General features: G+C 39.3%; 1 protein-coding gene across 2 annotated transcripts; it reads right to left on the bottom strand.

Annotated features, from left to right (window-relative positions):
• Positions 1-1,340: 1,340 nt before the first annotated feature.
• On the bottom strand, positions 1,341-9,049 carry LOC115729336 (probable serine incorporator). Of its 2 annotated transcripts, XM_030659854.2 has the most exons (13): positions 8,656-9,045; positions 6,750-7,083; positions 6,390-6,463; positions 5,687-5,846; positions 5,545-5,569; positions 5,034-5,123; positions 3,899-4,070; positions 3,743-3,816; positions 3,319-3,388; positions 2,613-2,684; positions 2,401-2,534; positions 1,958-2,031; positions 1,341-1,826 (listed from the first exon to the last, which is right to left on the bottom strand). In XM_030659854.2, exons 2-13 carry the CDS (start codon positions 6,952-6,954, stop codon positions 1,768-1,770), a joined length of 1,209 nt encoding a protein of 402 aa, XP_030515714.1. In that variant the 5' UTR covers positions 6,955-7,083; positions 8,656-9,045; the 3' UTR covers positions 1,341-1,767. The 2 variants fall into 2 exon arrangements, with proteins under 2 accessions (XP_030515714.1, XP_030515719.1); XM_030659859.2 differs by lacking the exon at positions 5,034-5,123 and having other exon boundaries at positions 8,656-9,049.
• Between the last annotated feature and the right edge of the window lie 7,693 nt (positions 9,050-16,742).

The following is a 16,742-nucleotide window of genomic DNA, read 5'->3' as shown; positions in this document are numbered from 1 at the left end:
AGAGTCCTAAAACTTTCAGAAAAAATGCAACCAAGTCCAGAAACTTATCAAAATCGGTGAAATCAAGTCTTTCCATTGATTGCACATTATAAAAATTTTAGGATTCGATTACTCTTTTTGAAAGTTTTAGGACTCGATTGCACTTTCGTAAGAAATTTTTAAGACTTTCAATACACTCATCCCATTATCTAATGGAACACGTAGTCCAAAGATTTTGACATTTTCTTTCAAAATGACATCAAGCAACATGAATCTGATATAATCATCTAGTATATCACGTATTACATGATGCAACATCACGTATTACATGTCACCTGAATATCTCAACATATAGATGTCAAATGACTCAAATCTGTTGCTCGTGTCATAACAGTAAGGTGACACTTTACTAGATGAGAAGGCTCAAGGAACTACATCGGCTGTAATTAAGGCCCAGAAATTGCATCGGCTGTGATTAAGCCACGTAACATAACCAGTCCGCGAACCTATATCATATTCCAATACGCAGGCCGACTACGAGTATCGATCCAATATCCACATACCATACTCGACATACTAACGTTTTATTTGACTCATTTTTTACCTACGTGCATTTTCAATGCATACCCAAAATAACAATCAACTTGAGAATCCATCCAGTGCCTCGTCCATCTGCCTCAAGGTAATTTATTTGAAAGTTGCTAGCCCAACAATACTATCAGTCATTTCTGACCGCACGATCTCTCAATCAATGGGTGTTTTGTGCAAAATACGGGATGATGATGTGTTGATCTACAGTTAAAATTGTACCATCCCTGAAAATATTATCATGGAAGCATTTCCCAATTTATTTTCATCCATCATCTGAGTACAGGCCACGACATGATACAGTATTTTCCCTCTCGGTAACCATGCGTGTAAATGTTACAAAGAGCATAAGAGTGGTAAAAGAAACTTTACCTTGTTAAAGCGCTAATACAACCACACAAATCAACCACGTATATCTTCAGCCAACTAAACATAACTTACAGCCTTTTTTTTTTTATCAGAGATTACTTACTTAAAACAGTGGCTAAACTGACTCGAGCCAAGAAAGCGCGTTCTGTGCAAAATTACAAAAATACCCTCTCACGCCCCGATTATGGGTCCATCCATTGGTCGAAGTATCCGAAAATTACCAACTCGTGATTTTGCTTAAGAATTGTCTTGGCAGTTTGTGTTTCTTGCTTTTGCTTTTGTAAAAATAGGTTCTGTCTGCTGTGAGAGTGTACTATGTCCATGGAACACGTTTGTTTGAACGCCTTTCCGTTTTATAGGCTTACCGTCATTCCTGAGAAAGTTTCACGGTTAATGTTGCTTGCTTTCACAAATGCCCGTGACTTTCCACTGGGACAATAGTAAAAGAACTCCATACACAGCTAAACAAATGCTCTCTGTACTGAAATCAGCTAAAAGCTATTACACCCCACAACCCTTTGGCAAGTCGATCTCTCGTATGGTACAGACATACGAACTCGTATGCGAGCACATCTACAGGGGCAAAATGCATTGCCTTGCCAACCACTAATACACAATTCTCTATTTTCTACTTGTCCCTTTTTCCCTCTGCGGATAGACTTTACCCGCAAATGGTCGAGTTCCAGTCCATGGTCGCGGGTTGGTTTCTTGGTTGAGTCGAGCCTCCAAGGACAGCCCGCTGTGCTAGTTGCAACTTGAAACCCATGTAGCGTGGGCGGCAACTGAATGGGACCGACAGTGGCCAAAGAATCCAGAGACATTCCAAACTTATCATGGAATTCCACCAAATTCTCTCCATTTCCATAGCATCGGAGCCACAAGCATCCACACTGCATTAAGATTGAACTCACTGCATTAGATATCTGACTTTAACACAATCTCCAATTGGGATGCAATATCTTAAAAAGAGAGATCAAAGGTTGAGCTATCTAGATTTATCTTTGTTTCTTTAGGTACTTACGGTAAACACAAACTGCTAGCCATTCATTCACAATTCTGACCCAAGTGCTTGTCCATCCCACATCAATCGTCCACCTGCAAAAGGGTGATAGCAGGAGCATCAGATCACTGCCTTTTTAGTCAGGAATTTCTTTCTTGTCAAGGGTGCTCAGGCTTTTCCCTTGGAACATATAAGCCAGTGAAAAAGCTACAATAACCCTTCAATAAGGAATAGCATTACTATTGTTAAAGTACTTAAAGAAGCAAATGGAGAACGCATATTAAACATCTTGATAAAAGCTCTACTAAAGCAGATGTTGATGACAATAATGAACAGGCTTTTCTTATCATAGCCGCATCCAATGTTGGAAATGTGTTATTAGAATGAAAATGAAATGATTATCCTGAGAGATAAACATGCAAACATTCAATGTGAGCTACAGAGCCGCAAGAGGGGAAGCATACTTTTTCATGGGATGATGAGTATTCCAACCAATCAATAGCATAGCAAAGTACATGGCTCCCGTGGCAAAAACAAAATGGAAGAAGCCGTAGCCATATGGAACATCATCTTCGCTCTTTGAGTCGTTCTTTTTAAACTGCATTGGAAAAAAATCATTATTTTTTTAATATCAATGAAGTCAGAGAAGAGATGTTTTGCCAGTTGAGGGACATACCTGAAAGCATTGAGAATCAATGCCTGTTGAAAAGGTTGCAATCACCATTGCAAGTAGGGCAATGACAAAGCTCTGCATCCACACAAGAGAGAACGTGTGATCTGGGGATGTCCCAAGAGAAAATTGCCGCAAAAGAGATTCATGGAGAGCGCTTTCTAAGATGTAGCTGCAGAGGCGACATTCAGCCTCGAGGCTTTCTCATTTGATCTACAAAAATCTCATCTAACCAAGTCTGTGGATTTTTCAACCAAAAAAGAAAAAGTCCGTGGATTTTGATAACTGATACAAATTGGGGACCTTACTCAGGTTTTCCCACATTGTTCAGTCAGAAAAGCATAAGTTGTTAATCAGTGTTCTGTACCATGCTGAGATTTCTGAAATTCCTTTGGATTTTGATGAGCGTCACATGCCAAGGTAATGGAGTACGACAAAAAGAACATTTCGAAAGGTATTTCACCAATTCAAATTTTAATCTGAATTAACCCTGAGTATTGGCTGCAACATATGCATTTTACAAGTTTCTGAGCTAAAGAAATTTCACAGATATGGGATAAGATTAGCTTCTATAGAAGTCGATGAATAGGAATGCAACCTAAATTAAAATTATCAAGAGCTGACAGCTCTCAAGTTGAATTCTATTGGAGCATCAGTGTCCGAGTTCATTAACAAAATCAAGTATCATCAAAAACAAAGATAAGATTATTACGATGATCGTAAGCCAGTCTGTATGGTTGGAAGCTTCAGCTTTCCTGTTGCAACGGCCCCCTGCTGGTTCACTGTCAATCAAAACATCAAATGCATTATGTGATGTCATGACACATGATGCATATGTACAATAGGAGCTTCTTGTCTGCTGAAGAAACAGAATGAGTTCTAAAAACTTATATTTGAGTCTGACAAGTAAACGTGGTAATGACATTCATTAATTATCCAACTCTTCTCAGGGATGCCTTTGTATCAACCTTTAATTTTAAGGATACAAAACAAGAACCTCACAGAAGATTAACTTCATCATCCTTAAGTGCTGATAGAGGTGACAAGGCCAGCTCTTATTGCACGTTACTGAATACCTGGATTACGTTATTATTCTTATAATGAGAGATGTGTAATAGAGTTAGCTGGAGCCATGCCTTCGGATTGCACACCAGCAAATGAATACAACATAGAGTCCCATGAGCCCCGGAGTCAAGAAACCAGCATTCACCTGCTTTCACCAAACGGATTAGATTTTCCTACTCAAATGGTAACTAAAAGATCAAGGGGAAAAAGAGACAGTTAAGACTCACTTTTGGGTGAAGAGAGACGCTGGTCATCAGTTGCAGGAGCACTAGAGTCCAAGTGATGAAAAATATGTTGAGGAGGCACGATGGCTCTGGTACATACCAAATGTACATTAAAATGATCCCCACAATGCATACAAGATAAGCAGTCGTTGCGAGTAGCATTACATGAATGTGACTGCAGCAAAAATTTCGACAAGGTCATTGCCAGCAAGAACAATAAGAACATTCAATAAAATTTTGGCAAGGTCATTCAGCTCACATTTTACTTACAACAACAAACAACCAAGTCCATAAAATTTGGACCTGGAGGGAGAAGGGGAAAAGGTGAACAATTTCAGTCCAGGTTGTTAAAGTATCTTTACGGAGAAAATATCAATGCATCTTGACTTAAAGCAGCAAATGAGTTTCAGAATGAAATAGAACCGATGATTGGGTGTTGTGTCTAGTAGACAGATCACATATAGAAGGTGTTTATCAATTGAACACGGTTCAGCCAGTCAAGTAAGGCATACTGGGAGAAATTTATCCTCTTTTGTGTTTGTGCTGGTGATAACAAGGCAATCAGAAATAATTGATTAAGCGTTATCTTTAGTGTATGTCAGTTATTCTGAAGGTAACATGTGAAATCCGCTCATGCGATCCAGGAGCTTAGCTCATCCTCTTGAACTGAGTATTTCCTAAATATTTGAATGAAATCAAGCAATTGACTTTTGAAATTCGTAGAAGTATAGCTATTAAGCTGCAGTTTTCTGACTGCAAAGCGCAATCCCAACCGGAGTAAGAGAATGAGCAGTTTTCTAGCTGCATAAATGTTCCAACGGCATTAATGAGAAGGCATTTGTTAGAATAGTTCAAGCCCCTTGCAAAGCGCAATCCCAACCGGAGTAAGAGAATGAGGAGTTTTCTAGCTGCAGAAAAGTTCCAACGGCATTAATGAGAAGGCAATTTGTTAGAATCCTTCAAGCCCCAAAGGTGCTCGTTGGTTGCTTTTTCAGCGCAATTTTGTGCCAAAAACTGTGCCAAAAAAATCATATCAACACGCTCCAAAAAGAGTATGCACTGAAGAACACTCTTCCATGGAAATCTAATGGATATGGTGAGTTTGCGTTACTGGGTGCAGAGGGAATGAGTGCCTCACCATTTTTCTGAGTATTTGTCGGACTCACAGCAATCGTTCAGCCACTTAATGAAACTGATCACACTTATAAGCTGAATAAGGAGAAAGACCCTGCAAATGATTTGAAGCAAGTTAAATCCAGCAAACCCGTCACAACCCCAACAGCAAAAGCACACCAAAGTTTAAAAGTTGCACTCTACAAGTCTGATTTTTCAACTTTTTGCATTTTAAATGTTCACTAATCCTTGAATATCTGGAGTTATAGGAATGAGGACTAGAAACTTTTCCGAGCAAAAATTTGGAGAGAGTAGGAAAATGTCTTTTACCCATTGTTGTTTGAAACTGCTACCGTTGTCTTTTTAATGATTTAGGTGGGAGAGGGATGAAGTTTGGGTTGGTAAAGCGCAATTTCTCCACATTGGTGAAACCTTAACCCTACTAGAACAAGAAGCAACAAATTCCTAAAGATAATTTCTGCAGAAAAGCATACAGTGTTCAAAGACAGTAAACATTCTAAAGGTTAGATGAATACCCGGCACCAAAATGTGCAATCTCCCCTGCCAAAAGAAAAGGCATCAAAGTAAATATTCAGAAGAAAACCATATGCAAAAAAAATGATTTACTTTAAAAGAGTGCTAGGAGTAATTTTCTGGGAGACTTAAGAATTGACTGACCATAAAGCAGGATGAAAGGTGCAGGGACGAGAAAGGGGATAGCTGTCAAGGCAATCAAGAGAATTATCTTGATAGACCACCATCCAGAGTGCCACAGATCTCTAGCCACATGCAGCTTCTTAGTGCCCATGGTTGAGAGGAACATAATGATGAAAAATGTCTATTGGCATGTCAAGGCCTAGTACTATCTATTTGAACAGTGCACTGAAGGAGAAGGAGAAAAGAAAAAGAAACTCAGTAGAGCTCCACAATGCAAGTTTGTTCGAGAAACTGCTAATATGACAAATTACAGTTTGCGCGTAACAATCAACAAAGGGATGTAATGTATCATCAGGGATAAGTTGAAGTTCTCGACTTCAGACATCGCTCCTCTATTGTCTGGTTGATTAAACTGTGATATGTTGTTCAAGTTTAAGAACAATCCTGACCTCGCCAGAACCACATGACTGCTCCCATATTGGATAATGATGGGCTCATGTCATATGTTTTTATTATCATCCACCAGACTGATGAAAGAATTGGCACTCTGACATCATCTCCCTTCCTTCTAGATTATGAGGAATGCATATCCAGCAGTTTTAGTTTTTTCATCAAAATATCATGACACCAGAACTACACAGCCTAAACTTTCACTTCTATCAAAATCCTTTACATGTTGAGATTGAAGGGAAAAACGTATTGAAATTCCATACTCAAAGGATACAAAGCACCCCAAGCTCACGCGCAGAACCCCTTCTGTACCAAAACAATCTTTCGTTCCATGACAGCCTTTGAACCCTGCAGTCACAAAATATCGGTTCAAGCACCACTGCTAGAAAATTTAGAAGGAAAGCAAGACCCTAGGTTAGCAACAGGTTTTCCATCTTGTCTTTATATCAGATAACAAGGATGCATTGAGAAAATAAATTTATGAAATCAAATTTTATCAAGAAATGGGAATCATAAACACATGACGGTCACCACATGGGGGTGTGCCATGAGAAGTCTCCAAAAACTGAACATTAAGTGGCAATCAAAACCCAGAATTGAGAATTTGCCACTATATGGTGCCGAGCGACCTTACGTTCTAACTCTGTCAAGGGGCCATGTCCATAATCGCGAGCAGCCCAAGCCAGCAAATTTGCAACCAGAAACAAAAGGCCATAAACATATCGGGCCATCGAAGGGTTTGAGCTACGAAATTGGCCGCACCAGTCCTTGAACATGTTGTTCCTCACATTGCTGACACCTTCACCACTCTCCATATCTCCTTCAACGCCACTCGTCATAGTTCATATAATTGGTCGACCAATCATGAGTTGATGTGTTGGTTCACATCAAATGGTCAACCAAGCAACAATTGCTGCGTTTTATCCCATAAAACTCTTCTGTATCTGCTGGCAGGTGCGTCAGCATGTCTGCAAAGAAAAGTTGTGTTATTGCAGGGTCACCAATGGAAAAAGGTAGAATATGCACTTAATGTGTTTGTCATTCAAAATACATACTTCACATGAACAAAATAGTCTGCATTAAACTCTGATATCAATGTAGATTTCTCAGAATATGTGCAATCAGAAAGAACTAGAAATATGATTTGTCCTTCCACATACATCAGTTATTGATTTGATCACATGAAGCCCTGTGCGTTCACACCAGACATCATTCTGCTATAGCGACTTCTTGAGGTACTTAAACACCAGGTAAGTCTGAGAATTTGGTCTATGATGTGTTAATTAAACAGAAACACTTTTACCTGCACCAATAGATGAGACTGGACGATGGACCCAGAAGATGACCAAAATGGGAGCTTGAGTAGGTTCAGTGGGTTCTTCTACCGATGTGGGCAACTACATGATATAACCACCTACTTATGCATGCATTCCAGGCAACCAAGAAGTTGCATCTCTTGTAAGTTACTGTCACACCTAAAGGGATGGACCAACATACCACTTCCTATAACTCAATTTCCCCACCTAATCGATAAGACAATACTGGAACATAGTAGCAACTTATGGTGCAAAAGAAGATCTTCTCTCTAATACTAGATTAGCTGTTTCAAACTTCTTGGATATTACAAAGGCAGAAGCACAATTGTTTCAGTTGGGAAGAAAGTTCCAAATTTTTGAAGCCGAATGCACTCACATCAACAAACAACAGAGAATCCTAAATTAGCAGAATTCTCTAAAACACTGAAAGAAAACTTCATCAAGTGTGAGCTTCATATATTTACAAAACAAAAAATATAAAAAAGGACAAACCGATCTACTCCCAAACTGCACTATTAAAGATCTGGCTGATATGATACCCTCCAATGCAGGGTTGATGACTAAAACCAGCTATATGTACAAGCGTTTACTTGGCCATTTTCAAACTTTAGTTAAGCATTTATCCTTGCCTAATAAAATAGAACATCAGCTTTGATGTCTCCACCAACAACTTCGTAAAATGCAAACTTCATTTCTTTGAAAGAAGAAAAGGTAGGATTCAACCTTCTATCAGCTACTAATACAATGAAGTTCCGAGCAAGAAAGGAAATCCTAAAGCAATTACTTTTAGGTAGTTTGGTTAACAAGACGATGAAAATCACAGAATCATTACTTTTAGTTGTATCAATGTGATAAGCGATAACCACCGTATGGAATTCGCCGGTACGTTTATAATCAGACAAACGAATGAGACAAGGTGGGCAGATGAAGAACTCAACCTGAAAAAACAGCTTAATGAAAATGAACAACATAATGCCAACAAAAAAAAAAACAACATAATGCCAACAAACACTCGCCCCAAATTCTCAGATTCCATACAATGTGCGTTGTCCATCGTACTGTGAAAGTCGCGCCTAAAGAAAACGGAAACGCAAGAGAATACACAGAAAACCCCCTCGCAAGCAAAAGAAACAGAGCAGTCTCGGCATTCACATCTCAAGAGTTTTGGGTCGACTCGAAAGGAAAACGAAAAACAATGTCAAGATTCAAAGAAACTGAAAGTACCCATGAGAGAGTTGGAGAGGCTCGACAGATCTCGACAATGGGTGTTGAAATTTTCGACAAAGAAGCTCTCTTTTCTCACTCAACACCCCCCGGGAAAGAACAAAGAGACATTTTTTCCCATTTCCTGTTCGGCAACTTTTCTTTTGTATTCTCTGTGTTACCTTACACACGAATGCCGAGAGAGAGAGAGAGAGATGCTTTTGTAGCTCCTTCTTCTTCTTCTTCTTCTTTTTCCCGCCGTAAGCGTCTTGCTTCCGCTTCAGAATCTCAGAAGGTTACTTTCAAGACAAATTGCTACTGTGAGACTGATTGAACGAGACGCTAAGAACTGCATATATATGTATATTCATTATGCAGCCGTTCTTGTTAATATGCCAATCCGTTTGCTGTGAACCAAGAGAAATAATTGCTTGTTTGCCTCGCCCCCAACAAAAGCGAATGAACCCCAAGGCAAAAAGAGAGGAAGATCGAGGTGGCAAAAAAACGTTTCTTGGGGGAAAAGAATTGATTAATGTACAACCCCAACAAGACTCAATTCATGCTTAAAATGATTATGCCTTGCGGTTAGTTCCCTTAATAATGGCGGTTTCGGTTGGTTTGATTGATGCTTCCAAGTTTGTTTTCCATTCGAGCATGATCGCTCGTTATTCATACCGTTTCGATTTTACGGATCATCAATCTCTTTTATTTTTTTTTCTTGAGTCAGTATCGTAAGTAAAGAACAATATAATGTGAAATTTGATATGGAGATTCATTCGAGGTCAATACATTTGACGTAACTTACCTTGTCGAATGATTTCTACTTTGCTTTATTTATATTCTCATTTCGATGTCTCGTGGTTTGCTTTTTTTTTTTCCACGACGATCCGTGCAATTTAACGAGCCATTTCCTTGGAAGTACCCAATAAATTAAGATGGAGTTCTAAAACTGATCAAATAGCCAAAATTTAATAACTTATAGTGATCAAACGTCTCCCGCGAAAATTTTCACTAATTATTGAGATAAATTTCATAATAACGATGTAGTAATCTTTTGTCCGGCATGTCCCGACGAGCAATGATTTCAAAGAGCGAGGCAATAATGACTACGAGGACTTTCTGCGTGCCCCTCAAAACTTGGGCATGGCCCCACCTCTTGCTTTTTTTTTTTTTTTTCTTTTTTTTTTTTTTTGTTTTTTTTTGGGTTGCTTTCGCCGCACTGAATATATTTGGTGAATTTAAAAAGACCCTCCTATATTTCTGACAAATTATGAAGTATGTGTTGGCCCTAGAAACAGCACGCCTATATCATATAAACATTAAGTTTTTTTTTTTTGTGAAGGCATATAAACATTAAGTTGGTACAACGAATATTAGAAACCTATTCATCTCTTCCGTTTGCATATTCCTTCCACCACAATGATGTTGGGATAGATTTATCCAGTGATTTTTCGGGGCCTAATTTATATTCCTAGAAAACATGTTCTTTAAGGAGAAATCGACCCTTTGAAAGGACATGAGTCGATAATATAATGCATAAATACAAAAACAAAGCAAGTTCCCTATTTTTGGCCAACCTATTAAGATGCATTATGAGTGAGTTGTGTTAAATAAATCCCACATCGGAGAATCGGTGTGGTGTATAGTAATTAATATATCATAATTGGCTCATAATTTATTAATTTAAGCTTTTGAGTGAAGATGAGTCCAACTGTATATATTGACGGGTTCATATTTGGGCTCCTCTTGGTGATGGCTCCTAACACAACCAACATGTTATTCACAAATAGGGATACTGACACAAATGATCCGTGAACTTTAATCCAATATACAATGTGATCCCCGAATTTTTAATTTGACCAATATGGTCCTTGAAATTTTGAAACATGTTCAACTTAGTTTCTGAACTATAAGAAAATGTCAAAATTTTGAGGACCATAATGAACAAATTAGAAGTTTAGAGAACACATTATACATTGGGTTAAAGTTCGGGGACTACATTAGTCAAATTAAAAGTTCAATGATCATATTACACACCGAATCAAAGTTGGAGGACCATTATTGTCGTTTGCCCTCGCAAATAAATGCATCATAATTTTGCTTTTTTTTAGGATACCAAAAGTATTTAATTGCATAATTTGATATATTCTCAAGTATTGTCGCGATTTAGATAACTACTGAACCTCAAATCCTTAGTCAAGCATCGCGGTAATTTGATCCTAAATTTCGATAATCCAATCAACCTAAAATTACCCTTTGGGGTATTTCCAAATGCATGGAGGAAAACAGAAAGTGAATTAGTAATTATCATGGGATGTGTCGTGTAAGGAACAGGAACTCCAAAAGTATGGAGCAAAGCAAACCCCCCCATCTTCACTTTCTGTTTTTGGGCTGGGCAAAGCTTGGAAGGATGACCAATTCAATACGTGCAAAACTATATTTCCCTCTTCACTTTTTCCATGAAAAAGACAAAAGAAATCTTCGGACAAGTGATGATAGAAAACAAAACCTTAAGAAAAAGCCCACCATCTCTCTCTCTCTCTCTCTCTCTCTCTCTCTCTCTGTTCTTCAACAGCTCTGGTTTCAAGGTTGGGGAATCTTTCTGCTTTTGCCTGAAACTTTGACTATCACGCTCCTTCTTTTCAGCTGTTTCTCTGGTTTCTCGAGCTAAAAGAAGAGGCGCCACCTCAGTGTGGTAATAACAGTTAAAAAAGGAAATACTGGGATCACGGGCGGGGCACGGGCCTTCTGGAAATTGCGCCGAAAGGTGCCCCATTTCGGATTAATTTTCGTCTCTAATCTCTGTCCTTTTTTGCTTAAAGATTGATGTAACCCTGCACTAACCAACGTCAATCGAGACCCCCACCCGTCTGTCGAGATAATTCGATGTTAAAGAACTGTTTTGCGGATAATTAAAATAAGAAGACGATAGAAGTTTTATGAAAATTGTTCTGTGCGATGGTGAATAAAACTGCTGTAACCGAGTAGAAATTGTTGACCAAGTTTTGACAAGTATGTCAAGGTATTATTTAGCATTTCATCTTACGAATTTGTCGCCTGAAGTTAGGCATGATACTCTAAAAAACCTCCAACTTTAGCTCTTATCCAAATTCTACCTGTTATTTCATAAAAAACCTTCAACATTAGGCACCGTTTCGATTCTACCCCTAACTTTTTTTTTACCCATAAAAAAACTTCGACTTTAGGTCTACTACCAATTATAACCTAAAACTTTTTGTTTCCTATAAGAAAAATAACCCAACTTGAGGTTTAGTTTTAATTTTACCATACTTTTTTATTATAAAAGATTACTAACTTGAGTCCTAAATCTGCATACATCTATCCTCCGTCAAAATCACTGACTTTGCGCTTGGTTTTTGATCTCTCATGCTCAAAGCTTGCGTTCAGAAGCGCGAATAGCTCGTGCTCGGGAGTTTTTTATTTTCCGACTGTCAATGATAAATTTTGAACAGAGAATTAGTGGAGGCATATTTGTGGGTCAAGTAAAACTTTGTGATTCTTTTCATGTAACCGAAAAAATTTTAGGTAAATTTGGGGACATTGCCTAAGGACTATTGCCGATTTCTTGTGATCTTGATTGGCCGTCCTTTTCGGGGGTTAAGTGCCGCGTTGTCATTGTTTAACAAAGTTGATTCCTTCCATTCCGGAACTACCCAAGTCAAGATTTCCACCATCAAAGTTAGACCCTTGTTTTTCGAGTACTTTTATCATCCTGGAGATAATCGATTCCTTTGTCGTAGCCCATCACAATCGCGTGCATTCTATCCCAATTCCCATAAGAGTGATCGTTCACAAGAACCTCCAGATTGATTAGAGAGGTCTTTTCTGCAGATCAGCCTCTAAAAGAACAGACAAAGGAAAAGAGGGGAAGGATATCTTCAACTCCTGGTCTGGTGAGTGATGGCCCTGGCTCTTGAAAAATGACAGCAGCAGCATATCCATCTCCACCCAAATGCTCTGCCAGCTCTGTCTTAGCCACAACAGCAGAACTTTCTTAATTTGCCACCAGTCATATCAAGCATAGGCTATCTTAGCATTTGTTGGGAGCGTGCGCAATGAAAGAAGTCTGATACCCTTGTCAGGAGAGATTGCCAAGAGGAGAGCCAAATCCGAGCACATCAACACGTCCAGTTGGACTTACCTTCGCTTAAAAACTTGAGTCGATGAGTTATGGGTCAACTAGAATGCATCAGCTGCGCAACATCAAATCAATTCTTCGATGTGAGACTTCTCTGACATAACTCACGCACGTATCTCGACACATTTAAGCACCAAGCGCATCGTCATCCACCACCTTTGCAACAACCCTCCCACTCTGCAGCAAAATGAGGTGCTCCACTGATTCTCAGCCATCACAGATAGCACTATCTAGCTGGAAAAATGGATCCTTTTTCCATACAAATTTTCTGCAGTTGCCACAGGAAGTCCTTGAGCTTTGGTGAACAAGCAATCTTCCAAATCCTTTTTTTCCTGGGCAGCTGCCAATCTGCTCCGAGCTTGATGTCTAGATTCTGGGAATGTTTTATGCCCAGTAAACTTTGCCTTCTCCTCCTCTGACATTGGGGCTGAAAGTAAAATGCTTGGCTTCTCCAAATTTGCACTCTGTGACTTGAGGCCACACAAGACTAAGTCCAAGACCTGCTTTAGACTGCTTCTATCAGACTTGGCATCGCACAAATTGGGTTTGGAACTCGTTGATGAGTATCTACTTGTACTTGTAAAGACGGATAAAAAATAGTAAGAACGCAAACGAATTGATTTTTTTTTTTTAAAAAGAAATTTGATTATGTAACGGTTTTTGGGTAATTATAAGACTAATAGTCTGCTTTGGCCACAAAAAATTAAAATAATAATTAATTAAAAATTATTATGGAGTCTATTCTTTTAAGTATTTGTCACTCACACGGTATTATTATTCTCACAGTCATTCAACAATTGTCGTTCTAACAAAAGAAAACGGAAATTTGAAAGATTACCGGAGTGGATCGTCTATTAGCTTCGTTTCATACTTAATAAGTATTTTGCGATACACTCATTTTGATATATTTATAACCAGGAACATTTATAACTTACAAAAACAAAAAGTGTCAGACGTGTATATTCGCATATAATTTTGTCGTAATCTTGTCAAACAAAGCAAATGAACAAAGTTTTGTGGGCACGGAGTAAATTCTTCTCCTGTCTTTGTCACTTCCCCAATTTTCTGCAGACCTCCTACACTGTGCGGAAAAACAAAAGTCTACTACCATTCGTTCCCTACCAATTCCCACTTGCCAAATAGAGAGAGATTATTTTTCATGGCCAGGTCGGATAGGTTCTAGATTAGATATCTTGCCCGAAATGGACCAACCTCGTTAGTCCGATGAAAGGCGAACCATCCATCTCAATAATAGGGGATCTGTGAAGAATCGCTTTCTTATCTCGCGACACCAAGTAGTTGCATTAGGTAGGAATCAAACCTAATGCTTGAGTCGCAAACTTTCAATAATTCTACAGCTCGTTTAATCACTTTCTCGTGTATTATGGACATCCAAGTACTCATAGTAGTATAACACTGTATGTCTGACCCTTTGTTGACTTAGAAACATATGGAAGTTCTCTCTTCTCTGGTCCGAAAGGAATGCATGCAAGTCTAAATGATAAAAGGGTAGAAAGCGGGCAACCAGCGCAAAGTACCTCTTCTCTTTTAGACGTCACTAAATGGAGTCTTGCTTTGCATCCATTATGAAATGTTTGATATGAGTCATAACTGCTCAATATGCCCATAAGTATAGAAATTTTTCACCGCAGCCTCAATTACCTGTCGAAAGCTATGAAGTCTCTCCACATGATGTAACAATCCTCCGAGACACGAGTCTCACCAAGGTTTTTGCTTGTGACGTGCCCCGAGCACGTGACCTCGTGCGAAACAATGTGAGTCCTTGGCTCACGAAAATCCCAGACAAGGTACTAAACATATGGAAAGCTATGACTAACTAGCATCTGTGTACAACTCAAAGAAGAGACCTTTAAAGGACCTTAGAAAAGTCACATTTTTTGAGAATTTTGTTTACGAAAAGGGGCTGGGGACGCAGGGCGCCGATAGTGGACTAAGAGTGACCCAACCAAGACTTATGTTGTTGGGATGGTCCCATGTCATGACCTTCATGAGAAGGAAACGAGAGCCCAACGCCGTGCGCCTATAATGCCCCAGTGGTCCATCCCCTCCAGGCATTAGCGACGCCGGCGCTCAAAGCTTTTGAATCCTATGAAAGGGCGTCCTAGATTCATCCCTGGTAGTGGCACACCAACTCCTACCTAAACGAAAAACAAGAACATGGTTGTTTTGGGTTCGTGTTGGGACTACTAGCGTGCACCGTCGAACAAATTGGACTCCATTCGAGACCCGTCAGATCGAACGGTGCATGTGAATTGCGTTTCTCATGCACTGTGGCACCCGGTAACACTAGCTCCGAAGCACCATCCGACCAATATCCTTAAAACTTATTGGCCGTAACATGGTCGAAGCAATGACAGGCGCACGCCGTATAAAATGTCCCCCTCGCATAATTTGATCCACAAAAAGTTGGTGAGTTAGAGGGCAGGGCATCACGACTTTGGTCCGCTGAGGTGGGCACTGAGGCGTGATGGATCGTGTGGGGGGTGGGGGGGGTGATCAAAGGCCTTTCTAACATGAAACTAATGGTTTTACTTTCGTCGTGACGGAATGCTTGCGGTAGACCAAGTACTCCATAAATAGAATCTATCATATTGAGCCAATCACGTTTCAAGAAAACCATCAGATTCACGTCCGGTCCTTGTGTAATATGCTTCAATCAAATGTGGAAGAATAGAATTTTTCAAATTCTTTAAAAAAAAGAAAAAAAAAAAGGCCGGTCCGTGAGCTTGGGGGTAAAAATTGGAAAATGCATTGTGAATATGTACATATGCCTTAACGAAAAATGATTTTGTGTATGGAAAGCATAGTGGTAGGTGGAATTGCTGGACCTGTATCTGACATGTATCTATGATCTATGTCAATGCCAATGGGCATAGTCATATAATGTCTGCTTATCCTACCTAGTCCGGGAGTGATAAAACAGGTAGGTCGGCCCCAATATGCAGATTGCTCATCAAGTGGACTGTGAGCCCAGTCGGTCTGGATTGGGAGGTGAAAAAAGCCCAAACAAGGCCCAATTGTCTGTGAACTTGTTGGTCTTAGATTCCATCTCCACATTAATGGACCGGTCCAAGTCTACCAGATCGTGATAGATTCTTACCATCACGGTTTGTGTAATTTTTAGGTTCATCTACACTAATATACTGTTTATATCAAATAATGGATAGAATAGGATGTGGAAATATTTGGCTTTAGTGGATAGAATACGGTAAAATCTATGCATTCCATTTCCTATCATGTCTAGTCATATCTAGATTATAAATTCAGATGATCAAACGCAACATTAGCGCTTCTTCCCTCACTGCTCAATTGCTCACGACAATCGACATGATCATTCGTGTCTCTGTGTGGTTATTATATTCGTGCATACCACAGATCATTTGTATAGCCACGAGTAATGATCGATCACGTCTCTTCGTTTTTGTCCATTTGACTGGAGAAGGGTTAGTTCATCATACTGAATTGCATGCGTTCATAATGAATGTAAATTGCTTTCCATACACGAGATGAACCAGACGACTCATGTGGTTGCTTATACTCTCATTTTCTGGGCCCCTTCCAATTGCATCACTACCCCTTTGCTGTCTGGTAAGGTTTGCAAATTCAAATTGTACATCGAAATTAAAATGGAAAATGAAGAGAAAGTACAACCGAAAGGAGAAATCCGAGAAACATAAGATTGACGCGGTGCGCTTTCGGGAAGTTCTCTTTGAGATGTCAAATTTCTCCGTTGTGGTGCAAACGGCTTTACCGAAAACACCGGCCATAAGATGCAAGAACACAACAGTGATGCACTTCAAAAATGTTCTTCAGCCATGAACTCAAATCCATTAACTTCAAGAGAAAGTATGGCAAAGAAGAAGAAGAAGAAAGTTAATTGGATCAACTTGACTAACCCATTGTTTATTTTGCTTTCTTTGTCTCTTTT

This window comes from Rhodamnia argentea, chromosome 4 (assembly GCF_020921035.1).
Source record: "Rhodamnia argentea isolate NSW1041297 chromosome 4, ASM2092103v1, whole genome shotgun sequence".
Classification (NCBI taxonomy): domain Eukaryota; kingdom Viridiplantae; phylum Streptophyta; class Magnoliopsida; order Myrtales; family Myrtaceae; genus Rhodamnia; species Rhodamnia argentea.
This window is presented reverse-complemented; position numbering and strand designations above follow the sequence as displayed.